The sequence below is a fragment of the Aphelocoma coerulescens genome, chromosome 3 (genome assembly GCF_041296385.1).
Source record: "Aphelocoma coerulescens isolate FSJ_1873_10779 chromosome 3, UR_Acoe_1.0, whole genome shotgun sequence".
Lineage (NCBI taxonomy): Eukaryota > Metazoa > Chordata > Aves > Passeriformes > Corvidae > Aphelocoma > Aphelocoma coerulescens.
The window spans coordinates 78537237-78565142 of NC_091016.1; the positions used below are offsets into that span (position 1 = coordinate 78537237).

The window sequence follows — 27906 nt, forward strand, 5'->3', positions numbered from 1 at the left end:
TCATGCTAATCAGTCCCATGGTGTTTCTCTTCTTTTGGGCTGATGGGTTTTTGGGTCGATGAGTCGGTGGTTGGGATCTCCCCCTGCAGAATTACCTTTTACCCGGGCAGAGCTGATTCAGCACAGTTGCTGGGTAGGGTTTATTAGTTTGTTCCTCATCTTGGGGGTTCTGTCAAATGTCCTTGTGGCCCATAAATTCTGCATTGTGTCTGCTGTCAATGGTACATCCTTCTTCCCAACTTTGTTAACCTCCCTCTAGGTGTGAGATGGCTGAAACCTGTCAGGCCCTAAAGCTTAACAAGGCATTTCTACAAATAAGTAATTTGTCTTTGTAACACCTGGACATCACTTAGAGCTTGTTGGCTGCTCTCTGTTTCACAGATTAAATCTCCCTTCTTGTTGATTAGGTTTGAAAGTATGCAAAGGTCAAACATTAAAGAACATCCTTTCTTAAGAAAATTTTACATATTCCACATTTTGCAACACTGCCACTAAGAGGAAAGCCCAAGTCCAGGTGACATACATGTCTGCTCTTTCTGTATGAGAGGTCCTTTCCTGTGACTGGCACATGTGATGTTCTGTCTGCAACACCAAGAAAGTTCCCACCAAACCTCTGAGGGATGCATCAGCACAGAGGCCAGCTATGCAGTCACAGACATTACTGAAACTCTTCACAATAGCAGAATGAGGTAAACGCCTGCTGGTTTCATCCATTCATGGCCAAAACCAGCCAGTTGTAGTTCATGTCGTAGTGAACTTGTCTGGGTCTGGGTTGTAGGGTCAGCCTGTAGCTGCTGTGAAGTTTTAGCTGCTGCCTGTGGATGTGAAGAAAGACAAAACCTAAAGGGCTGATGTTGTTGTGGATTTCTTTTCAAATTTCTGCTTACCAGCCTTACTGGTTTACATTTTGAGTTTCTCATGTAGGTGTCAAAATGAACTAATGTAAGTGCAGTGAAATGCAACATCTATACGGCTGGCTAGAAATAAATTAAGATCAACCTGGAGGTTCACAGCTTCTGTCAGTTGTGACTGGCTGCCACGTGGATGAAAAGAGCTGGCTGAGCTGCTGACTGGATAGGCTTGATATGTTTGGAGGATAGTGGTAAATGAAAATGACTTCCTAGTCTGGTAAAGAACATGTACCCTAAAGACACCATGTGTGGATTTTTTGATCTTGTAGTTCTTTTGGCTTAGTGACTGCTTCTATATCCATAAAAACACTAAAGTATAAGAAATCACTACTTTTTTGAAAGGATTAAGTCCCTTTTTCTAGTCAGTCGTAGGCATCTTTTCTGGTTGTTACCTTTGTAAAGGGGCTATGGCCATGTGCTAAGTATAGGATTAAACCCATGAGCAGCTTGCGTAAGGTAACCAGTGCTGAGCATGATGGATTTAGTGGCTTGGCTGCCACATTGCAGATGAGGTTTTCGGTTAGTTTCTAGTTGTACTTCAGTGTCATGGTTTTGCCTTTTCTCAGGGGGGAAAAAGTTTTCAACTCCTTGTGATCTCCTGCTAAGTGATTAACTTAATGCTGTCTGGCAGCAATTAAACAAAGTGATGAGAAGCTAACCAGATACATGTATGGACATTGTGTTCCAGGCAGTACGGTGAAGGACACTGAACTCCATAGTGTTCCCAGGCTTTGTCCTACAAAGTCACAAATACTGAAATTCCATTATTGTTGTTACAAGGGTGAATTTTTGTTGTTTTCTATTACTTATTTTTCTAGCTAAGTCTTGAAATGGTTTTATGGTGCACTTCTTTTTCTTAAGAAAATGTGCCCTTTAATTATTATTTATTTATGGTATTGTGCACTTAATTTAAGGCAGCTATTATTAGTATATACTGTAATGATAATATCTGTATTAACTGATGTGATAGTCACAGTTCTAGGTTCAGAGTGATTGCAGTCTTTCAAGCCAGTTTCTTGATGTGGATAATTAATTCTGAAGTTGGGATGTATGTTAAATTATCAGTGAATTCAAGAGAGACCATAATGGAAAGTTTTCAAATTTGAATAATAGGGATAAAACAATTGTTTGAACCATGCAATATTTTCAAATCCTCCTATTTTTCTTATGGTCTTGGGCAAGTTGTTTCTAGTTTTCCATTCACTTGTTTGTAAATTAGTTTCTCATATGATGGGAGGTCTCTGAAGTACAATTGCAATAGTTAAGACAGTTTAGCTCCTTTGAAATGCTGTAATTATTCTAAATCTTCTGAACTGTGTTCTTTTAAAGTGAATTCGGTACTTTGTTCTTTCTAAAGCATTTGGAAGATGGAAACTGGAAGTATTACCTAGAAGAAGCAGTAATCATATTTTCATTTTCTGTATTGAATACAGCAGCTAGACATCAACCACTGAATACCATTTTTTGGGGCAAGAGGACAGAGTTTTCCTTTGCACAGTACAAATTAAAATATTAACATATTAATATTAACCTTAAGGTTTGCAGAATGGTGAGGGAGAAACACTCGAAGACCAAGTTTTTATAGTGGAGCAATGTTCTCAATACTTGCTGGCATGTATGAGGACCTTTGTGTTTGGGTGCTGCCTATGGCAGTCTGAAATACCAGTTGGGAAGTTTTCAGGAGGACAGTATCTAATATTGGCAGTGTCATTTTGGTGAAAAGTTAATCCCTCTTAGAATAGCATAAATGGTAATATTTCTGAAACTAGAAGCAATGCTGATTTTAACCTTTAAACCCCTAGTTTTGGATAAGGGAGCTTGAAGTGTAGAGAAGCCTTGTAGTGGTGTGATGCGGTGCTTGTTTTATCAGGCAAATTCTTCTGCATCAGTTTTGAAAAGCTTTAATAAAAATGGTTAACTCACAGCTTCCTAAAGTATGGGTTCCCTTTGAGTGCTGCTTCGCTATGTTTTTTTTTCTCAGAATAGTGAACACATTGCCACCATTAGCCTGGGGTGGCTGTTTGATAGAACCTGCTTGATTAAACTTGATCTGTGCCACTTGCTTCCTGCCCTCAGACAAACTCCTACACAGTTGGAGGTTAAGACCTTCAAGTTAGTTAAGCTGTTCCTGAGACAGTGTTTCTGTGGACCAGATAAAAATAGTTATGGGCAAAGACCTTGCTTTCTGCTTGCCTAACCCTGGCACGGGTGCCCTTTGCCTCATACCAGAGCTGTGTGGTTTCTGGTTGTTGTTCGGATTTGGTGTTAACTTGATCATGCTTGCTTCACTCCATTAAAAAATGTACCAATCTAGAATCTGTCAGAAAAGGATTTATAAAAACTTTCCTGCTGTGTAAGTCTCTACAATTTCTTGAAATGTGTTCAGAGTTCACTAGAGCTTTTCTGAAATGAAATATAAATACTTCCCCCTGTCTCAAGTGTTTCTTGATAGCATTGGTCTTTAGGGAGTTGAATAGTGTACTTACCTATCACACGCACCATTTAGTATTATTTATTGAATTCTTACAAGTGGGGAAATAGCTAATAAAGTACCTATATGTTCTTTTCTTTGGACACTTCACTGAATAACCAGAATTGTGTGTTTCGTCAGATTGCACTGGCTGACTTGCTTTTGAAGTTTCGAATATATTTATTTCTTTCTCAAATTATCTTGAGTGAAAAATACTATGAGCTGAAATACCACTTGGTGGACATCTTTTGGAAAGTGCTTTAATTACCTACTATGTTTGCATAATAAGGACAGTTAACTTTGGAAAAGTATTCATAAAGACTTGCATTTCTGCCAAAGCAAGTAAATAGTATTTAAAGGAGGCTGTGGTGGTTTTTTTTTTGCCAACAGCTTTGGAATAATAAAAATTGTCAGGTTGAGAATATGATCTCTTTGGAGTTCTTTATCCTTGCCACCCATTTATTATAGATAAGCATTTCATTATCCCTATTTTTGCTCATTTTTTACAAAACCAAGTATTCTAGAACTATCTGGGTTGCAGCTCAATAAGACTGCCTCCTTTTCCCACATGCCATACTACCTTAAGTTGTTGGATTGTTTGGGGGTTTTTTTTAAACATCTTTCATAATTTCTTGTTTGTATCTTGAAATCCTGCATGGAGTGGCTGTCTGTCAAGTGCTGACAGCCTTGCCGTGGCGGTGGCGTTCAGTGCTGCTGAAGGCAGTGTGTGCCAAGTGTCATGCCCGGTCTCTGCAGTGACCTTCACTCTGTGGAGGTCTGAGTAACTGGGTGCAATGCTTTGCATGTAGAACTAGTTCAAGGGTGGCCATATCAGTGTGGTCCTGTGCCTGGTTCAGTAGATGTGCCAAAAGAAGGATGTGGTGCAGTGCTGTAGTGAATACATTGCTTTGGGATTCCAGCCGATAGTAGTCCATGGGATTGTTTGTTCTGCAAAGTTTAAACATGGCCATAGTTTAAAAGCCATGATCAATTTTATGTGTCCAGAGTTCCTTTTGGTCCTGCAGACAATATAATTTTTTATTCACAGTCTCTGTAAGCAACCTGAGTTAATGGAGTTAATACTTTGCAGTGTATGGAAATCCTTTGCATAGATAGCACGATCATGTATAAGAGAGGATGGGCATTTATTATTTACTGTTTAAAATTTGGACTAATTAATGAAATAAAAACCAATTTCTGTGAGAAGGTGTGATCTTATTACCTGTGAAGTTACACGTGTTATCATGTGTAGCTGGAAAACATCCGGGATTTTTCTTGTTAAACTTTTGTTTCCAAAAGTGTAGCTCGGTGTTAACTATAGACATGCATTGAGGGTTTAGCTGCTACTGAAAATTACTGAGAATAATGCTTGCCTGTGGTTACTAATCATATGTGTAGATGGCTATTATTTCTAGTTATCTCATCCTGTCCACTCAGTCACTTCTCATCCCATGAATTTTGGAGGGAGAGGATGTGGAGGAAGGTGGGAAACAGGCTGAAGCTGGTAGGACACAGGCTTGGAGTTCAAAGCCAGAGAGACTGAAGCAAGTGCAAACTGAGAATCTTTCTGTGTGGCAAAACAAAATGGTTTGGGACTGGAAGAAAGGCAAATTGAGATCTACCAGAAATGCCATGGGGAATTTGGATAGGGGCTTGTGGCTTGTTGAATTGTAGCTAGTGAGTCTGCAAAGGGGCATCAGCACTGTGGGCATCGATGCCTATCAGCATCTGTCAGTGACAGCTGAATCCTGCAAAACCATGCTGTAGTCTGGTTCTGTTATATCATGAGAGGTTCAAGAGTCTACCTGATTTTCTTGTTCTTTTGGTGGTCCCTCTAAATCACTTCAAGCTGTGATTATTTAAAAGGATAGTATAGTGTTTGGGCTGAACATTTTCTCATATTCTGGCTTTGTATATCAGAGCACACAGTTTCACTTGCTATGTAGGGATCTGTCAGTAGCCAGTGCTTATTATATAATTAGTTTAAAATAGTGGTATTTCAGAAATAAAAGTGGATTAAGAGTGGTTCATAAAAAAAGGAAAAAAGACTGCAGTTCCCAGATATTTCTAGGGAGTTTTCCAGGCATGGGATATGCCTGTAATGTTTTCACAGTAGTAGACAGCATCCTGGAATTTCAGGGAAAGTGTCCTCCAAAATTCTGTGCTTGCAGTTATCTGCAGATATTATGTCTGTTTTCAGAGAGAAATGAATATAGGTTAACCAAGTCTTTTATGAAGAAGTTTTTGTTTGGGAACTGTAAGAAAACTCACTTTTCATATCAAAACGTAATTTATGCATAAAAGCAGATTGGCTTTTTACCTTCTTGATCCAGAACAAATTAAAGTGTTTCATCGTTATACTTACAGTGATTGGTGTAATGTAAGTAAGAGCTAAATATATTTTTCTTTCTCTCTTTTTTTTTCCATGTGTGTACAGAAAAGATGAAAAGGAGTATGCACTGAAGCAAATTGAAGGTACAGGGATATCCATGTCGGCCTGTAGAGAGATTGCAGTAAGTGTACATAAACGGAAGTATTTTTACTTACATTATTACTCAACAGGTATTTTATTTTCCTAGAATTAAGTAACATAAAGATTATCCAAATTTTTTCTTTAAAGTATGCAAGCATGGAAGTTTATTCAGATCTGAGCCTTTTTAAGGAGCTTTTAAAATCATAATTTTCTTTTAGTTCTTTCCAGGTAATAGTAATGCCTCTTTCTGATATAACTTTGTTTCATCTTGTTTTATGTGTTGAGAGGGAAATAAATGTGAACTTCTAAATGAAGACTTACTTTAAAAAGGAATGTTTTTAAAATGACTTGAAAGAAAAAGATTCTGAAAGATTGTAACTACTATCAGAAGTCCACTTACTAATAATGTATTTTATTTTAGACTAATGGTAGCTTGTTGTTCTTCAGTATCTGAGAACAGTTTGTTCTCCACATTTCTTACTTGTTTTTTCAAGTACGGAGAAATTTCATAGCAAAATGAAAAACAGCTTTAATTGTATTTTTATTACATGTGTCTTCTATTACATACCTATCATTCCTTCAAATTTGGTAAGAATTAAGTGTTTGTATATCAAGGTAGAATTTGATCTTTAAATTTTTTTGTGTCTGAAAATGTGCATTACTGACAAAATGCTGGATACTGAGCAAAATTTTGTAATGCAAGTATTTATTGCATTGCAAAAGAAGTGCACTTGCTTGATTAAATATTTACCTTGTCTTAATTCTTGTCTTAATTCTGTCACTATGCAGCCAGCTGTTGAAATGTATTTTAGGATTGTGTCTGAAGCTTTTTATAATCTGGCAGTGTTGCATTGAAATACAGCATTCAGATATGCAATGCAGTGTGAGGCATTAGAAAGTTATAATGTCCATGAACTGAACAAACCACTGGATTGTGTTTAGTGTAGTGTCCATGGTGATTCTGTATGAAGAGACTTAACAGATAAAACTGCTATCGTTTTAAAGTGTTTATCACTGTACGGTCAAGGTCACTTGTGGATTTGAGAGGTGGCTGCACTGCTGTCAGTCACTTCACACAGGATTTACCCAGTGACCTTTTTTTGCTAATATTTCTGCCTTTGAAGGAAATAGGAAGTCCTCTTTTAACATCAGTGCTAGATTATATTCTTGCTACTACGAAGTTGTTTTTGACAATATTGAGGGATTTTTGTTTCTTAGATTCTTGTCCTTTGTTTTAAATTGCACTGCTATGGAGATGTGTGGATTAGTCTGAAGGAAACTTTCCTGTGGTCATGGTAGCACTGTGGTATAGAGCTGGTTCTGTCTACCTGGACACAGCAATGTAAGGAAGGAGAGAGTGTCAAATTATGTTTTAACTCCCTTGATAAATTGCCTTTTTTTTTTTTTTAATATTAGTAAAGCTTTGTAAAAAGGTCAGTACAGCTTGTGAATTTTGACATCTACTTCGTAAGTTACTTGGCTACTTTCAGTGGTTCTTCTGGTAATTCTTCCTTGAGTTATACTTCACTCTTCTTCAAACCTTATTGTAAAACTCTGTAACCTGAGCTGATGCAGCACATTGGCATTTGCCTCAGTGAAATTTCAGATCAAATATTAGAAATGTGAAAAAGGGAAAGATGAAATAGTTGAAAAACAAATACAAAGCTTTTGTCATGCACTTCATTTTGGCCTGTTTCTGTATTTTGTATAAAGAGAAACAGACTTGTAATTAATTCATCAATAGCTTATCTTGTATTTAAAGTATTATATAGGTGACAAAGAAGGTAATGTTTACTGATTAAATAAAGATTATCAGCCTGGACAGAGGCCATTTAAAAAATGTCATTAGTAGTTCTTTCAGCATTTAACCCTTCCCCAGACGCCCCAGCAGCAAAACAAACCCACATCCCACTTTGGAAGATGAGACAATGACAGGGGCACCAGTGTACCTGGTTCTGTATGTGCATGTTCAGAATGTTTTTAATAGTTCTATAATCTGAAGACACTTGACAAAAGTGTCAAGAAACATATTGCTGAACTGAAAGGCATTCAGTTTTACAGTCCAAGACCATTTCATGCGTCTTACTGCATAGATACCCATAATACGATCTGCTGGCTAACTTTCTCTAAAGGAAAAGGCAGATGACTCTTCTCTTCCAACATTACAAATCAAGTTGGCCAATTTTGCTTAGGACTTCAAAACCCATAAAGTTTCTCTTACCATTCTTCATTCATATGAGCTTTTCCTGGAAGGAGGTTTATGTCAGTAAAAACAGCATATAGGCAGTTTTTCCTGTGGCAGGTGACTGTTGCTTTATTTCAACTGTAGGGTGATCCCTGCTAAAAGAATACTTATTTCAGCCAATTCTGTTGAATATGAAAGCATTAGAAAGGACTCTTTATACCTCAAAGAGTTGTGTATGTGTGTAAAAACCTAATTAGTTCCCTGTAATTCAAGTGTGTTCTGAAGATAACTGAAATGCCAACTATTTATGTGTTCTTGTTATGAGGCAGATTATTGCTTGGCTTAAGCAGCAGCTTTTTTTGAAGAGCAGAGCTGTAAAATATGAATGAGAGTTGTGAAGTACAGTGTTTCCATTTTTAGATGATTATTTAGTTAATGAATGTGACATTTCTTTCAGCTCAAGACTTGCATTAGCTTATTTTGGAACCTGAGGTTTGGTGAAAGGAAGACTTAAATTCTGCTGCTTTTGTGTTTTACATTATTTCCTTACCTCATCTAAGTAGCTTTTGTAGAACAAGAAGGGGTGACACAAGAAACAGACCAGAGGAGTATAATTTAATGCTGTTCTTTAACTGTTGACTATCTTGGCCATCATCTGTTAAGAACCAATGGCTATGACTTTAAAAGTCTGCAAACAGGTAGAGGTAATGGAATTTGGTATGTGTTTATCAAAAGGCACCAGGGTAATACAGCTTTATCTGAGTTTTCTTGTCCCAAAGGCTTCACTTCCTGTGAGAGTACACCCGTGTTAACTCAAGGACTTTGTTTTTCACAGTAAAGAGACTATAAACTTCTAATTGTGGATTTTGGGAAAAGTTAATTCAGAAAAAAGAAAAGTAACAAGTCTTTTCTTAGTTGGTGCCATTCACCAATCATGTAAATTGTAAATATATGTATATGTATCCTGTCCCTGAGCATGGAAGAACTTCAGTGCAATTGTTATTGGCTTATTTAGCCGGTATGATGAGGTTCAAGATCCTAAGCGAATGGAGTATGTCAAAAAGCAGAATCACAACCCTGGACTTTGGGAGAGCAGACTTGAACCTCTTCAGGTATGTGCTTGGAAGTATTCTGTGAGATACAGCCCTGGAGAGAAGAGGGATTCAGGAAAACTTTTTGGTGTTCAAGGATCACCCTGTCCAAACTCAAGAAAGTTACATCCCAGCACGTGGAAAAGCAAGCAAGGGCAACAGGAAGCCTGCATGGATGAGCAAGGATCTCCTTATTGAACCTGGACATGAAATGGAATTATATATGAATTGGAGCAGGGATAGGCAGAACAAGAGAAGTATAGAGCTGCTGTTTGATCTTGCAAGAACAGAGGTTAGAAAAGCCAAGGCTGACATGGAGTTGAGTCTGGCAAGGGACCAGAAGGGCAACAAGAAAGGATTCTAAAAGTACGTGAATATCAAAAGGAAGACTAAGGAATACATGAGCCTGCAGCTGAATGGGAATAAATGGTATGGAAAAGGCCAAGGTACTCAATAATTTTTTGCCTCTGTGTTTACCAGTAAGTCCAGCCTTCAGGAGTCTGATGCTCTTGAGACCAGAGAGAAAGTTGAGGAAGGCAGACTTAACTTGGTGGAGGAGGTCCAGGTTAGGGAGCAGTCAAAGTGGGCATACACAAGTCTTTGGCACCTGATGAGTTGCACCGACAGGTGCTGTGAGCTGCTTGGATTTCATTATGAAACTACACTCAGTTATCTTAGAAAGATAATGGTGAATGGAAGAGAGCAAGTGTCACTCCTGTTTCCAAGGAGGATCAGGGGAACTACAAGTTGGTCATCTACACCTTAGCTGCTGGGAGAGTGATGAAGGAAATCCTCATGGAAACCATTTCCAAACACATACAGGACAAGATGGTGATTAGAAGTAGTCAGCATGGATTTTCAAAGGGAAAATAATCCTTAATCAACCTGTTCATCTCGTACAATGAGATATCTGGCTTGGTGAATGCTGTGGATTCTGTTTGACTTTGGTAAGGTTTTTAATGGTATCTTGCATAACATTCTCACAGAGCAGCTAACACAGTCTGCGGACAAAAATGATTTTACTAAAGGTTTTGAGTGAACCAGTGACTTGAATCAAGATTTAGATATTCTTTGGTCAACTTCTGGTCCTTTCTAGCTTTTTTTGCACCCTCGCCAATGAGAGCTTCCTTCTTCCAAGGACAAATTACCAGCTCTAGCCTTCTCTGTAAATAGTGACCTTAATTCTAAACTTAATTCAGTTTTTCTCTATCAGGGTGGTTTTATAGCTCATTCCACAGCCTGAGCCAGGCTGTTGCAGAGGATTTAAATGGGAAAAGCAGAGCCACAAACCAGCATTGCTACCCTAGTGTTTTTTAAGGAATGCCCTAAATTGATGCTGTTCTGCCCTATGTGAATGTTGAGTCTGGGTCCTGTAACCATTTTAGTTGCCACATCCTGTGCCTATGTGTGCTGGTTGTTAGTGAAGGCTGCTCCTTCTGGGAGGCCTTGAAATGTTGCCAGTGTGCTGTGGCACACTAGTGGGAGCATTAGTTGGTCTTTGTTGTTCAAATTTGCATTTCTGGGTACCGGCTAAAATCAATTCAGACTATGTTAAATGAGTTATTGAAAGCTCAGTTGAACAATTTAGCATGCACAAACCATTCTCAGGCTGGTTGCCTACTCATGCAGTGTATGTTCCAAAGTACTACAGCATACAAATATTTTGGTTTCTGATGGTGGGCAAAGTTTTAGAAGCCTTACAGGTTGAATAATAGGTCTTTGTAACCTTTTTGTGTTTGTCAGCCATCTTGAAGGTGGTACCATCTCACTGTATTTACGTTCTTTTCTGCCTTGCTGCTGTCCATGGCCTTCCTTTCTGTGTGGGCAGTTCTTCTGGGTTTGGGTATGCTGTGATGTTGTGGTGCTGAAGCTGAGCCAAGGAAGTACAGCCAGAGTTAGCATCTCCATCTTGAAGCCCTTTGTGCCTTTGCCATGTGTTTTTCTCTGGTGCCATTGGCAGTGTGGCACAGGGACTCAAGAGGGCATATTGTGCATTGCTGGTAGAGCTAGGAAAACTTACTTGCTTTTGCCTCTGTCAGGTGCTGCACATCATTTACAAGCTGCTCTCACCTTCCTGGCTGGAAACCGCTTAGTCAAATGAGCTAAACATGAAGTTACTTAATTTGAGACCGTGGTCCAGGCTGGCCTTACAACATCTTTGACTTGTCTTGGCATCTCATAGGAATGTGGAAAAAGTCAGCTGTACAGGAATAATGATAACTTTTCAGTATTTATAAACACTTAGAATTGTAATGCCATAGGCTCCCTTCAAGTGAAGTTGCATAAAATTTCATAACAGGTACAAGTTCTGTGCTTTGCCTGTATTGACCCTCTCTTTGTCCGTGACTATCACAGCAGCTTGCAGTACTTGCTGCTGTGTAGACCTCTGTAGACTTTGTTCCCTGCCTTTGTTGGAGGTAAGGTTAAGTAAAAAAAGGCTTTAAAAAAATCTGTGTACCTGAGTTCATTTGCTGTAGGAGATTCATTTTGAATGTCAGAACTTCTTTTCCCATGCCAAGACTAGATAAATGAGTAGAATATTTGGCAATGTAAAATGTCCCCATAAATTCTCTACTACCTAATTAGAAAAGATTGTTTGTGGAAACTTTGAAACTCCAATCCCTCTTTCAATAGCTGGAGGTAGAGAAATAAGTGAAAAAAAAATTTTTTTTTGAAGGGATTTTTATTAGGGAGCTAAGGCATGTGTTGGCTAGAAGTGTCTATGCATTTTGATTTTATGAGTATGAATCAGCTGGAAAAAGGTTTTTTGGTTCAGCTACATGGCAACTTATGTTTTGCATACCATAAGAAGAATAAGAGCCTTCTGCATTACATGGTCTAATCTTGTATAATCTGTGTAATTTAAATGCTTTTTGTGTAAGGGAGTACTTAAATTCCTGCTTTGGTTATTCTTCAAAAGGGTTCTGTGGACATTTTTTGTCTTCTTTATTTTATTGCATCTGAAAGAACAATTAACTTCATTAAATAAAAAAGTACACAAGTAGTAAATATGTGGAATAAAACTATTTTTGTTTAATAAATTAAGTTAATGTTTTTATCAGCCCATAAATACACTGTACTGTTTATGAAGATAAAGCTTCACAGCTTGAAGTACGATTTTATATCAAGTAATTGGACAAAAGTAGAGCATCATCTGAAGCAGCTAGTTGACTCCATTCTCTAACTACAGCTATCTCCTTCAGCAATTTAACAACAAAATAGAGCATGCAGAGGAGAAAGGAAAAGAGAAATGCTGCTTTAAGACTTCTAAAGGCAAAATTTGCAACTTCTCGGAGAGGTTACTTTTATTTTCTTGAAGCTGTGTTTCTGCTCAAAGCAGGAGAGCAATACCAATACATCTATGGCAAGTACATTAAAAAGAAGAAAAAGAAAGCTTTTGCCCCATTCTAACATGGTATGAGCCGAGGAGACTTCTTTGTGAGTTCGATACTTGACATCAGGATATAATCCAAATTCCCAGTGCAGCTGACTAGGGAAAATAACTGTTCAGTGCTATTTAGGCTCAGTTATTTTCACTTTGAATTTGCTGTTTTCTTCAGATTCTGAATATTCTCAGAACACACAAATGCAAAACCAACTGATGGTGCCTTCAACAGAAATGAACAAAAAAACAAAGCCAAATGCTTTGGTTTTCAGATTAAGCTTTAGGTAGCAATGCACTGAAAGCAAATAGCTACTTTGTCACTCAGATAAAGAACAACAGAGTTGCAGGTAATGCAAAGAAGAGGTTTTTTAAGTACTTACTTGCCAAACTGAAATACTTCTTGTAAGATTGTGTATGCATGTGCACAAATGAACATATATACTTACATGTTTTAAAGCTTCAGTTGTTTTGTAAATTTTGTGTTCTTTTCTGAATTTATCATAAACGTTCAGTTTTCTGTTTCTCATTCTTCTTTTCGCATTGCATATTTTCTTTATGTTCCTCCATTTGTCAAGTAAAATTAGTTTGTACATGTTTTCAGTTTATTCTGTGTGGAGTTGTAAAATTTTTTGAATTATATATTGACTTTGCATAACTAGCATGTCTCTAATTTAACATTACATGTGACTATTTTTATGCCTCAGGCTAAGAGGTGATGGCATGGGTTTTCAGAGGATGGATTCTTTTTAAGTTGGGACTCTTGTCCTCAAATTCTACTGCTGAATTGTCCACTTAATTTAGAAACAGGCTCACATTTTCCTGTTCAGCCTTTCATAACTAATGTAGTAGCAGAAGCTCTTGTTGCCCTCAACATCCCTTGTAAGTGTCAAATCAAGGTGACTTCAGCTCTCCTGACACCATCCCTACATGCCTGGGCAATGTCTATAAACTCCTCCCATGTCGCTTGTCCCTGTTTGCATCTCTCTGTACACTTGCATTTGAGCTCTGACAATCTACTTAGCCAAACAGGTCTCCTACTTGTATTTCTTTATAGACCTACCAGTTTTCCTGAGCAACTTTGCTCTTCCAAGCTGCTTCCTGTGGCTACCTACCAGTTTCTTCAGTAAACTGAAGTATGCTCTCCTGAAGCTCCAGGTCTGTGCTCTGCTGTGTGCTTTCTTCACTCAGGATCTTAGAATCCATAGGATGATGCAATGTCTTGGGTTGGAGGGGACCTTAGAGATCATCTAGTTCTATCCTCCCTGCCATGGGCCAGGGATGCCACCACTAGATCAGTTTGCTCACGGCCCCATCCAACCTGGCCGTGAACACTGCAAGGGATGGGGCATCCAGCTCCTCTGGGCAACCTGTTCTAGTTCCTCACCACCCTCTGAATAAAGAACTTCTTCCTTACTTCTAAAAAATCTCTCCTCTCTTTTAATTTAAAATTCTTCTCCCTTGTCCTATCACTATCTGCCCATGTAAAAAGTCACTCTCCTTTTTATAAGCCCCCTTTAAGTACTGGAAAGCCACAGAAGATCTCCCTGGAGCCTTTTCTGTGCTGCATATCTTCAGGTGTACTAGTTGGTGGTTGCCACAACCAAAGCTACCTTGTCAAATCTCCAGCCAGTTCTTCATTGTTTTAGAACAACTGGGTGCTACCATTATTGACCCTTCCAGTATGTGTATCAAGAAGTTGTTCCTGACAGCCTTGAAAATTAACTGTGTTCCTCGTGTCCCACTGTTGCCCTTCTAGTGGGTGTCAGGGAGGTGAATGTCTTCTCATAAGAATGATGGCTTGTGGGTCAGAGACTTCTCTGAGTTGAAGAGAAGCCTTCACCCTATTCCCCATCCTTATCAGATGGTTCTGTAATGTACTCCCAACACAATGTCATCCTTACTGGTCTCTTAGGTGTCCTAGATCTGTAAACTGCCTGAAACTTCTTGGTTCCCATGGAGTTTGTGAGGCAGAACTTAAATACTATTAGTAGTGCCTAAACTGGATAAATTTAATATAGAACAGAGATGACTGGATTGCAAATGGATTATCACTGGAAAAAAATTATAGGAATTTTATCAAATGTTGCTTTTTTCAATACATTATCTGGCATTATTTTCAGCCTTGTATATGGATAAGTGGATAGTGTTTTTAATCTGCAGTCATATTTTACTCTGCAAGTTTTTGTGTGCAAATTGTAGTCAGTTTTGTTATTGAAGGCAAAATGTCACCTTCTACTAAAACTTTATTCACTTAATTGAATTTCATTATGTTAACAGTTTCAGTGTGGCGTTTGTTTTCTGGTGAACCTCTGTGTGTCTATTTTTGTGGTAAACTTGAACAGTAGCTCTATTTAAATACAGTTTCTGCTGTACCCTAAGATTTTTCTTTGTGATGATTTGAGACATTAATGTATGGGGGGTTTAAGATACAGGGAAGCTTTCCTGTTTCCAAACTGTAGTTAACAATGTGAAGTGGATAGCCTGGTGTCTTCAGTTCTGTGATGCATCTTACAGTGTGATGCTGTTGCTTTGTTTGCATTTGGGTAAAAAAGGTGTCATCATCATAGTCTTGTTCTCTGCTCCATTTGGCTGTCTAATTGGCAAAATGCTTCTGTCTTGTAGAAAGAGCATCGTGCTTGTGTTTCCTCTGTTACTGCAGTGTCAGGATGCTTCCTGGAACCTTCCTGTTGCCTGTATGTAGCACATGTACTAAATCGTGGGTATGTGAATATGCCACAAGTATACTTGACCTTGAGCTTTTGCATATGCCACCACCTGAGCATACTGAAGTCAATGTAGTCCAGGCTATACTTCTGGAAAAAGTTTACTAGTTTTTTGAATATGTGGAATATTGAAAAAAGCTATCAGTAGAATGATTTTGATTGGAGGCAGTTATGAAATGGGAGATCTACTGCCAGTTCTTGAAGACATTTGAGTTCCTGCCTTTTCTTTCTGTGCTAATGAACTTACTCCATCCCATGGCCCCTGCAGAGTTTATTTCTCAACTGTTATTGTCTTTCCATATTTTCACTTGCTTATTAGATTACTTTAGCTTCTTTTTTACCTCATTTGCCTTTTGTACTTTCCATTGCTTTCCTTTATCTCCAGATGTCTTTAATATTTACAGGCAATCTATGGTATATATGGTTTTGTGTCTGCCAGTTCTATCTTGGATCCATTTTGATTTGATTTCTCTAAGCTCCTACCCTAAAAAAGCTTCTTATTACTGTGATTAATGATCTCTCTCTGACCAAATTCCAAGGTTTGTTCAGTATGCTCATTTGCCTTATTATCTTTGCACTTCAGACTAAAAATTTTCTTCTTTCTTGACATGTTATATTTGTTATGTATTAGTGATTTTCTGCTTGCCTAGGTTTTACCTAGTCTGTTTAATTTTTCTGAGGATGGGTGACCCTTGCAGCTTTAGTGGCCTAAAAAATACTTTACTCTTGCTAAACTGTCTTTTGTACTGTTTCACATTTGAAATTCACTGAACTTTGCTCAAAGCCTTGCAGTCAAAATAAGGAATTCTACTGTGATTTTGTGTTTTAATCATTTTCAGATATTGCCATTGTTCAGATTTTCAGTCTAAGGCCAGATGGATGATTTAATTTTTGCTTCTTCTGGGCATCTCAAATCCAGACAATTTTCAAGCTTTTATTTTTTTATCTTCAGTACTTCTAGAACTCATGCTTGCTTTTTTTTTTTTTTTTCAACACAGATGAGCCTGGAAAACAGATCTGTGCTCCTGTCTCACTGGGGTTATTTTCATAAAATTACAGAATGTTTTGGGTTGGGAGGGACCTTAAAGATCATCTAGTTTCAATTCCCCTGCCATGGGTGGGGACATTCCTCTAGATCAGGTTGCTTCAAGCCCAGTCCAGCTTGGCCTTGAACGCTGCCAGGGATGGGGCATCCACAGCTTCTCTGGGCAGCTTGTGCCAGTGTCTCAACCCCCTCTCACAATAGAGAATATCTTCCTATTATCTAATCTAACCCCGCCTTTTTTCAGTATAAAGCCATTCACCCTTGTCCTTTGACTACATGCTCTTGTGAAAAACCCCTCTCCAACCTTAATGATTCTACAATTGCAGTTTCTGTGTCTATTGGTCTTCCATCACATGCACGTGGGAAAAAATAAATCCATCCATCTTGCTAAAGTATGCAAAGGAATTTGGTCATCTGGTGCACTTTATTGTTGTTGTTAACATTTTATCAATATTTATAGAATTGTGGTGAATTTAAGGCAACAAAAAGTATCTTCAAAGTTTAGTCTTCTGCTTCTCTCCTGAATTTGGCTGGAGGACATTAGTGAGTGCCAGTAAGGGATGAGTCCCTTTAGTGCTAGAATAGCTCCAGTAATCAAAAGGGATGGCAGTGAAAGTGACTGTTTCTGCAGTGCATTCAAGGGACTGAGCTGGCAATTCTAGATTTGATAAGACTTGCTCTCGGAGTACTCGTAAGCTGCAGCATTTTCAGCTTGACAACTTGGCAGTCACAGTGGTGGAAACTGGCTGAATACAGAGCCTCAAAGTGACTGTTGCTTGGCCAAAGGACAGTGACACAGCTGTTGCTTTCAGTGCATGCGAAAGTGGGCCTGAGTGTATGCAATCCAATAAATATGGGCTTAATGTTAAAAAGTCACAGCATTTGGCTGCATTAGCAGCGATAAGGGAGCAGTGGGGAGAGCGACTGTGCAGTGTGACTTAGGCTGATACTGCCCTTTTATAGTGCATGATGCTCAGAAGGATTCTGTTGTCTAGGTAACAGGGTCTGCACTTCATTTCTTAAGAAAGATGGAACAGATGTTCCTGCAAGAAGCAACCAATTATCACCAGTGAGAGTATTGGCAGTATTTAAACTAATTGCTTTGTTGTTGCATATAGTCCGATTCATATGCTATGAATAGTAAAGAAAATTTAAAGGAAGGAATCTTCCTTGCATGGATTTTCCTGAATGAGGCTTTTTAAAAAATATTTGCAGTTTATAAAATAGCATTCATCCATGTGCCTTTTCAGACTTCCATTTATCATTCCTTTTTCCTCCGTATCATTCAATCTTTTTTATTTGATATTTGTAGTGTCTCTTTCATGATCCACTGAGTCCCATTGTTCCATCACATCTGTCAGATCACATTAATTTATTTTGTTCATTTAAAATAACTAAAAATTTGAAGGCAGTGGGGTAAAAGGGTGCATGCAGTGGAGTAAGAGATGGAGGAGCTTTTCTAAGTGATGTAAATATCTTCTTAGATTGGATTGGATTTTTTTTTTTTTTTGGTGGCAAAATCCAAGCACAGCAACTCAGGTAGGGAGTGTGCTATTAAAAGCTGGGGCAAAAGGAAGCCATATAGACAGGCGTATACATGAAACCCCACCATGTGCTGCTTAAATAGGGACATAACTTGTGTGTGCTGAGATAAGCAGGTGGTGACAGTGGCAAGAAAGAGAGAAGAGCTGAAGGGGACAGTGTGGAACAAGGAGTGCCTGAGCTCTCTCACTGCAGCACTCATCAGCAGTGTGCCTTGTTTTTATGAGAAGTTGTGCTAAAGTAACTTGATATATGGATTCAAGTGTTTGTTTTCTTTATGGATATGGCTTTGTCACTCTGGGAGATTATTGTAGTCCTTACAGTATAAGATATGCTCCTGTCTTTTATTTTGGGGGAGGTGTGTGTGTGTAAATCTACCTTTTTTATACCTTTGTGATAAAAATCTGATGTTGGGTATGGAATAAGAAGAGGGCATTGGGACCAGATTCTCAGTGCACTGTTTGTGAGTCCTTAGTAAAGCTAACACATAACGTTATGCATTTTAGACAAAAGATCTGGCCCGTTGCCTGAACTTTTCCATGCTTCTTGCCAAATATAAAAGGCAAATATTCTGTTTTTAGGTAGGGCATTGCAAAAACATGCTTTTTTGTCTTGGCAATAATAGGATAAAGGAAGAATCCTTGACCTGCTCTCTTTTTTTTTTTTTTTTTTTTTTTTTTTCTTCTGATAAAGGACGTGCTGTTTTGATTTTTATCTAACTGTGGAAAATGTCATAATGAGTGGAAACAAAGTGCATGTTGCTCTTCTTAGATTATTTGGCTGAGTTACCCTATTGTATAGTAGTGACATGTTGATTGGGACAAAATGTCTTACTAAATTCAGTTATTTCAATAACCATTGTAAAATATTTGCAGTCTGAGTAGGAAAAAAAGTATTAGTTCTTGGGGTTTTTAATCCTTTTTACCAGACTCCTTGCATGTAACTTGTAATCTTTTACTTGTCATCCTTCCTCTGACTGACTCCTGGATTTTCAAACATTCTCTCTAATTTCTATTACAAACCTCTTCTTTATTGTACAGTTTCTTCTTTGTATAGTATCCTTCTTATTCTGTTGCTTAGACCTCTTTATGATATCTGGTATGTAAGTATTCACAACTTCTCATTTGTGACTTCATTCCTGCTTGCTTTTCTTCTGTTGATACAGTTTTTGATTCTCCTGCATTTTTCTATTTTATCACAGGGTCTGTCAGCAGCAATATTTGCTACTTTTGATGCTTGTTTTGTATTCTAGACTGCTTATAATAAAATCTTAGTCACCGTCTGCAGATTTTTCACCTGCTTTCATGAGAGTTTTCTCTATTTTTGCAGTTTAATTGTATCACATATTGCCAGTCCCAGGTTCTTCTCATCACCCTTGACATATACTTTGAGCCCTCCCTTTCTTTCTTCTGCCACCCCTTTTCATACAAATCATTCTGACTGATTTTATTTCTGAAAGTCATGCTCAAAGAATAAAAGAATTTGACAAGGACTATATCTTTTTCCATCTTCTGTCCTTGGAAATTGAAGCTTCTTCTTTATGTCCTGTCTTTTCCCTGCACTGGTTCATTTCCCTATGCCTCATTTTTTCTTCTTCTTTCTGACTTTCTACTCACAACACAGCCTGCCATCTTAAGTAACCTCACTGTCACAGGAACTAATGCTTAAAAGAGGAGAACAAGAGGACACTTTTGCCAGAGGGTTGGTGGGCCTCTGGACTTTGTGCCAAGGTTAGGGGGAGCATTTGCTGTGTTGGACACATTTTCGTGCATCTCTCCTCCCTTGACATTTTCTGTATTTGCCCTTTGCTTTCCCTTCCACTACTCTTTCCCTCTGTTCTTCCTACATAGTTCATTCCTTTTTACACTTTCTCCCATATCCCATTCCTCACCTCACCATTTTTTCTATCTTCAGCTTTGCTGGTGTCCCCTGCTTTTTTTTTCTCCTCCCCCTCTTCCCTGCTGTTTCCACAGCCAGTTGCATTCCTCATCACTGATATACCATTGTAGTCCATGTATCCTTTTACCATGGTCTGGCATCTTTCTCAAAGGTTTTGCAGTTATCCTCACTTCTGATTCCATCTCTGCCATTTCTCCTGCTAAGTGTTGCTGAGCAGAGCAGCTGGTAAGATGCACCTGTGTCCCTCTCCTCCTCCTGGCTGCCATGCTGATTTCCTTCTCATTGGGATGGTTCTCCTGACCAGCTTTCCCTTCACCTTCTTCCTACCTCTCATTCTGGAGTGAGTTTCATGCCCATTGCTCCAGAAGAAGTCAGCCTTGTCCTCAGGGGCTGAATTAAGCAGGGGAAAATGAGGGACACTTTCTCCTTTGTTTTAGTGCCAGAGCTGTCTCTGACCTGCATCATTTAATAGCTCTAAAGGTCTTTCTACAGAGTATGCTCAAATAGTTTTGTTCTTTTTTTCCCAAGGGAAAATGAAGCACCAGGTGGCAGTTTGATGATAAAAAATTGCTTAGCCTGCTTTTGTTTCTTTGCTAACCTGTGCAGAAGTGCAAAAGATCTCATAATACTTTGCAGCTTGTATAATAAAATTATGTTTATGTCTATCATCATTGAATTTTAATGTAATGGGAATGGGAGAGAAGCTATCCTACCTATTTACAGACAGCAGTGGCTTCTTGAATGATCCTTACTTCAGTGCAAGTTGAGGGTTGGGAGACAGTCTTTATCACTCTTCTTCTGTAAAGAGCTCCAAGATTAGGATCAGTCAAAAATGCAAATTCAAAGTCACTAGAATGATTTTCCAGTGAATTTCTTAAGTCAAGACCTGAGAGCAAATCAGGTTTGGTCAACCACTTAAATCCCTGGTGTGTTCAGATGATGAGTGTCTGTGCTATCCTGATCTTTTTTGGAAAGGATACAGTAGCACTAGTAAAGGTAGAGAGAAGGGGAATCAAAAAAGTTGGTGATACAGAACTACTTCTGTATGAACAGAGACAAAATAGACTGGGAATATGTGGGCTGGAAGAGAGGGAAGCTGAAGGAAGATGTGAGAGGTCTAAAATGACAGACTTAGATGGGAAAGTTAATTATGGAATTGTTATTCACTGTTTATCTGAATAGAAGAACTAAGGCAACTGAAGGAACACATCAATCTCTGGTTCTTAAATCCCTGATCCGGTGAGTTGCTGGAAGCTGAATGCTCATACCACAAAAGGCTTGTACTGTCTGTGCACTGCTCAGCCTGTTTTCCTGAGATGTTTGCCTCAGCTACATCAGGGGTAGAATAGCAAGCAGACTTTAAATGAGTCTTGAGTCTGAATCAAGTACCGCAGCTCTGACTTCTTTGACTAGGGATGCGCGTGTATTTTGTGTTTTTATTGCAGTGGTGTTCTTATAAATGGCTAAATGATTTATGTGAACAATCAGGTCTTCACTAGTGCCGAGACTAGAAAATTAGAAGCAGTAAACATGCAGAAGGCTTGCTGTGTTCTTAGAGGATCATGGCATCATTGTGTAAGAAAGTTACCTAACTTCGGAAAGATGTACTTCTTTTTCTTCAGGCAGTCCAAAGCTGTTGTTTCAGAAGGAAGATGCACATAAATGAATGCTGTCATTTTGGCTGGGATTAGAAAAATGTTATTTGCTGCTGCTAATTGCATGCTTAATGAGATATTGGGAGAGTTCTCTTGCAGGTCTTGAGAGTCTTGAGAGATTTCCAATTACTTCTTTCTGCATAACATCTGGGGCAGTCTCTTCAGTCAGTTCTCAGGAAGAAAGTCTAATGTGAGTGTTTATGGTATGTTGTTTTCAGGGCCTCATGGCTTTTGCTGCCTTGGGCAAAAAGTCAGTTCACTGCCCATTTGCTTGCAGTCAAAGTTACTTTAGAGAAGGATTATATTCAGTGGAAGGTAAATGCATAGTGCCACATACTTAACCTCTTATGTTGGTAAATATTAACCAGTTACTAATTTCTTCATCTAATAGCAACCTACTAAACCTACTACAACATCTAATAACAAACTACTGTTGCTTTCAAAGCTCTCTTACAAAACTGATGTTGTTCTGAGTCTTTATGGGTTGCTGTAAGACCGCATTTATCATATCATGTTTATATTTTTATTTCTTTGCTTACCAAATTTTGTAACTTGCATTAAGTCACCTTTTGAGCCTTCCCAAACTGCATTGGTCTTTATTGAGGGAAGTATGATTTTGCTGCATTCATTGTCTCATTAAAGGATTTTTGATATTTAATAGAAGCATGAGGAAATAGCAGGCTTTAGGTTACAAACAGACTTTTTTATCCAGTTGCAGTCTGATCCTGAGAGTATGAGAGGAATCTTGTGGTAGGCGTTTAATGACTTGGGAGACTGCCAGTGAACATCTTGTTTTAGCTTGCTTCGCACATTAGATTTGTCTAACATGTGACTAAAGATTGCAGAAAATTTGGGTAAAAAGTTGAAACCTGTGAGCAAAAGTAGAACAAATTTAACAGGTAATTGTGTTAATGAACACTTAAGAGCATTCTAGTGTTGTGCTTCCAGAGTGAAATGCTGAATTTTGTAAATAACTGTCAACAGACTAATTATTGAAATAATTCTTGAGTAAAAACTCTGAAAGAGTAATATTTCTAAATTAATCTTATCTGGAAACAGAATATAAAAAACCTGATCTATGTGCACAACTTTTGCTCTTTTAAACAAACCCAAGTTAATAAAAGGAAGTTAAAACCCCAAAATAATATATTATCTCCTTCCGTCTGCAGGCACGTTTCTCATTTGGAGCGTGGTATTAGACTCAATTTACACTTGCAACTACAGGCTTGTGTATTAGCTTGTTTAAGTAGAGGTAAAACATCTAAGACATTAAAGCACATTAGTTTTGAAGTATATCAAAGTTCAATGGATGCTGTCATTCAGAACTAAAGCAGCTTTAACTTGATTCCCATAAGGAGCAGAGGTTTAATATGCTTAATATGTTTTTAATTCATACCTCTGATTTGATTTAATTTTCTATTTAAAGAAGACTGTAACTATAAATTATGTATCTAAATGCCTGCATCTCAGTCTCAAGTAAGTAGAATGAGTACATATGAAGCATAACCATTAGGGTGGGGTGGGAGGGGGTTGTATTTCTTTTTTTCTTTTTACTTCTCCCACGTTAGCTATATGAAACTAGTATTTTCTTTTAATCCTTAAATGCTAAAATACATACAGTTTGTCACATAGTAGTGTCATGGAAAACTTAGTGTGGTCTACAAGACTGTTACTCCTCCATGAAAAATCTGCTGTTTCTGTAATTCAGCATCATGGAAAGAGTGTGTAACAGAATTGTATCCTGGCTGGAGGTAGCTGTTTTGTTGCTGGATCAGCCTTCTTGTTTGGTCCAGATTGGGGCATAAGCACCTGATTTAACTTTGTTTGAGTTTCTCAGAGCATGGACTTTTATGCTGGCTTTAGGCAGACGTGTCCTGATACTGGCCATGACAGGGCTGGTTAATTTTTGCAGGAGTACTTCATGCCATTTTCCAGGAAAGGGGGAAAGGGTCCCTTTTGGGTCTGGGTAAGGAGGTCATGTGTTGTCAGATTCTGTGATGTGGTGTGGAGCATTTGCATATGAATCATTCACCTCTCTTGCACACACTTTTGTTATTAGTATTGTTGTCACTTACTGTTCTTCTTCTTATCTCGTGGCTGTTTCCAGTAAATTGTTCTTGTCTCAAGCTGTGATCTTTGCCTTTTGTACCTTCAATTCTTTCCAGCCCTTCAGAGGTGATGGGGAAGAGGGAGGAGTGAGTGACTGACACATGGTGGGAACACTAAATTGGAGAATACCATTCCTAAACCACTCCACAGGATAGCCAATACCTGATCAGTACCTGGACACGAAGTTAAGCTAAGTTAGTTCTTTTTTTCCAAACAGTTTTTGAATCACAGCAGTGTTGTGTTAATACTTCATATTATCAGAAGAGTGCCTTCTTCATATGCTATTGGAAATGATAAATTATTGTTAGACTGTTGTCTCACTGTAACACTTGATTTATATTCCTGTATATTTCTGTATCAGAGAAATAATTGCCTGCAAGTTGAGAACTTGGATGTGACAGTAGTCAGTAGCAGCACGCCTGATCTTGAATAATACACCAAGTCCTTTTACAAAGCAGGGGTAGATTTAAATTCTGAAGTTGTATTTGTTACTTGCAGCATGCACACTTGAGAAGCTGCTTTTTTTGGCTCTTTCCTGGGGAAGGACTGGGATACCTTCCATCAGGCTGTAGGGAGTCGCCTCTTTTTACCTGGAATATTGTCCTGAAGTGCTTGAGCTGTGCTTTCCAGGCACGGTGCCCCTTGTGTTCAGCAGGTCAGAGCAGTGAAGAGGACTGCTTCAGCTTTGCCCCTTGGTGGGAGTGCTTTGGTTGTTGAGCTGTCAGATTGAGAGGAGATGCTGGCAGTCTCACAAGCACTTTATTATGGAGCCAAATCCATTATGTATCATCTGAGAGAACCCCTCATGCATTGAATTTTACAGGTGGTTTTGGCAGAGACTTTGGATCTTGGGTATACATGTTGGATCACACTTGATGCACTCTGGTTCTAGCAAATGCAGGAAATTTTCATACCATAGGATAGAGAACTTCAGGATCAGAAGTAGAGTCACAGAATTGTGCTTTTCTCTGAGCCCAACAAACATATTTACCAAGTTGGGAGGCTGGTTATTGTCCCTGTTCAGATACAAGAAGTTGTTGGGTGGAAGGTTTTTCAAGACCTAGATTTTTTTTTTTTTTTAATGGTAACTTCAAATAACTTGTTTCACAATTTGTGTTTATACAGTTTGTACTGTATAAAATGTGGAAAACGGCAAAGAAAAAAATTGCTTTAATAATAAAAACATTAATCAAAAAGTCAGTTAAGTAGAGGAGATAAGTAAACATTAGGACTAAAGGGGAAAAATGAACTGTAAAAATATTATCTTTGCAGGATAGTATTGCAATCCCTGCCCAATATTTTGCATAGGTTAGAAATTTATTACCTTTTGAGAGATGCGTCACTATGGTGCCATAATTAATTGAGGTTAGAAAAACATGCTTTTTGGCTGTTCTTTGCTAAAGCATTGTTTCTCTTACTCTGGTTTATGTGACATTTATCTTTCTGAACTCTTCTTGAGAGGAAAATCTACTTTGAAAAATGGATGATCAGAATCGATGTCTACTCATCTTATTTGCCCTTCTGCAAGAGTTTTAGAACACCTCAGTTGCCATCACTGTTTATTCACTGCGAGGCACAGTGCTAGAGCAAGTTGATAACTGGTTGCCAGGAATTCAGAAAAGTGTTAGAATAAGACCTGCAAGAAAAAACTAGTTGCAGTTTAAAACCCCAGACTGAATGTGTAGGTTCAGGGGTTGGTGTGATGCTACTTGTGAATTTCAAAAATGTATTAGCAAAGCGATGCGTTGTATACCCTCTGCCCCATTGTAACATTTTAATATAGCTTCAGGTTTAAGAGTTTTTGTTAGTTTGATGGGAAATTTCTTTATCCTCTCAGTAACAGAAGAAATTTCTAGTCAACCTAGAAGCAAATTCAGGGTATCTTAAAATCTTCAGAAGGGACAAGCATTTGCTATTACTTTTCAGCAAGTTACTTTCTAGAGATGTTTTCAGTTTAGTTGTTGATGTTACCTGAGTGGTAGGATGTTCTTTTATTGTAGGCCGAATAAGGAGAAAAATCTCTGTATAGAGAGAGACGGAGCTTTAACTTATCTATACCTTTCATTTGGGAGGAAAATGGTTATTGCTAAATCTCTGCCAGACTCACCAAAATTAAATACACAGTTCTCTTTAACAGAAGAGAGAGCACAGAATTCAATTGTCCTAAAGGAAATGAGGTTTCCTTTAGGAAGATGCCGAAATTCAATAATAATTCAGATTTATTTTGTAGAAAAGATATGAAAATTAATTATATCTTTAATATGTGCACTGGAGTGAAGTTGATATTGTGTGATCTTAATGTCAGCATTTCTTTATATTGCTGTATTAAAAATTAAGAAATTTCTTGGGAAGTAAATTTACAGTAGTCCTTTCTCTCTGTTATTAAGAAGTCTGTGCTATGGTATATGATACTGGTAAGTAAGAAATGGAAAGAATTCTTATACTTATATTTCTGCCCATGTGCTTCAAGACAAATGCCAAAGATAATTTTTTTTTTCTGAGAACCTCAAGAATTAAAAATGCAGTTATCCTAGTTTCTATTCCTTTAGTTTAGTTAAAATGCAGTACTTAAAAGAAGTCTTTTGCCAGGCTTTTGTTTCAGAATAATAATGTTATTTAGCAATGCCAGACCATTTTCAGCTCCCGAAATGAAAATATTTATAGAATAAATACTTTCTTAATCCTTCTCATAGGAGGAGGGTGGGGCACATTTCTTCCTGTCCTGACGTTTGGCAATTTACTGGCTATATTCTGTTAGTTGTCTTCCTTTTTTGTTAAAAAACATACATGATCTTCTGGTAGTTTGGAGCCCTCAGTTTGGGGACTGTGTGCTTTAAAGAGATGCAAGTGTGAAGAAAGAAGGTTGAAGAATGTGTAGAGCATACTTAGAGTGATCTTTCATAATGAGGGACTGCTTGGGATCTGGTGAAAATTGGATGCACATGTAGGAGAATTAGAGGGAAGAAGAGAGTCTACGTGGACTCTGCTTGGAGCCTGTTTTGAAATATTTTAGCTTGTTAATTTTAATTTGGAGTGTGTCTTGTAAACTCAGGCAGCACTCCTAGCAGTTTGTGTAAGAATGGCAGTTGTTAATTTTGGGCATTATACTCTGCCTTCCCTTCTTGGCTTTGCATGCCAAAGGCTGTCCAAGGACAGGCCTTTCCAGACTGGTGTAAAAAGATTATGTCCTTTCTGAAGCAGAGCTTAAGCTAATGCTTAAACTTTTACCTTTCTTTTTAGGTTCTTTGGATGGTTTCTTTTTTTGTGTATATATATCTGTATATCTCCATGTCCATTTTTATGTTGCCTGTGTCTTTTTGAGACCTCTTAAAAGTGTCAGCCATGGACAACTTAAAGCTGGAAACAAACACTCCATACCTGCTCAGTTTGAAGGTATTACTATAAAGACTTCAGTTACGCAGTAACTCTGTAATTGTAATTTCTCCAAGTAGAAAAGGGAATCCAAACGGGAAAATCCCAAACTTCAGAATCAACTGGATCACTAAACAAAGCTGAATTTTGAGTAGTTTTCCCCTGTTTGAATTTGAATTCCCTTCTCTTTTCTTGATAATTTCTCATCTTATCTTGATAACTTCAAGGTCTGTAGCGCAGTTAGCAAAGGATTGTTCTTACATGTTTAATAAAAGGAATAGCTGCCTGGTTTTTGGGGTTTTTCTTTTTGTTTATATGGGGTTTTTTTGTTTTGTTTTGGGGTTTTTTGGGGGGGTTTTTTGGTTTTTTTTGAAAGGCCCATATATACCTCCCTGAGGGAGAAGCTGCAGCATGAGCTCAATATGATAATAGGCAGCAGAGGGTCTATGTGGAAAGGATAATATTAATAACACAGAAGACAGTATATAGTATTTAATAACATCTAAACCAGCTGGAATTTTAAAAGACCTTCTGAAGAAGTAAAATTATGATCTTTATGTTCCTTTGAAAAGCCCAGCTTCAATTAAAAAACAACTTCAGTGACCCTAGAGGCTTTGAATAGGTTCATCACACAAGAGGCAGCTTTAAAATTCTATAATGTGCAATTGCTTTTAGGAGCAATCAGCCTCATACTTTGGTTTTTCCTGTGATTTCTTGTGATCCACATTTCCGCCATTTTTGTTCTAACCTTGAAAATGGTTAAATGCAGTACAGTGTGCATTTCCATCAAAGAAACTACCAGCACTGTTCCAGATGAGCTGAAGTACATAGATCAAAAGACTGAAGTAAACTATGTGAAAGGTAGGTACACCTCTTAGATGAGATTGCCCTCTGAGTAAATTTCTGAAGGTGGTTATGGGTTTTGTCATCACTGACACAGAAATACATGTTTGCTGCAAGTGTCTACTAGTGTCAGTAGTGAGAGCACTGTTTGTCTTTATTTTCTCTAATTTTTCTTAGGTTTCCTTCACAGCGAGATGAAAGTG

At 38.1% G+C, this 27906-nt stretch overlaps 1 protein-coding gene across 2 annotated transcripts in view; it reads left to right on the forward strand.

The window, feature by feature from the left end:
• CDK19 (cyclin dependent kinase 19) overlaps positions 1-27906 on the forward strand; it is a 120998-nt gene that overhangs the window by 13342 nt on the left and 79750 nt on the right. For both annotated transcript variants that reach the window (XM_069010983.1, XM_069010984.1), the window contains exon 2: positions 5819-5894. In XM_069010983.1, the coding sequence (XP_068867084.1) occupies positions 5819-5894 (76 nt within the window). The remainder of the gene's footprint in view (positions 1-5818; positions 5895-27906) is intronic.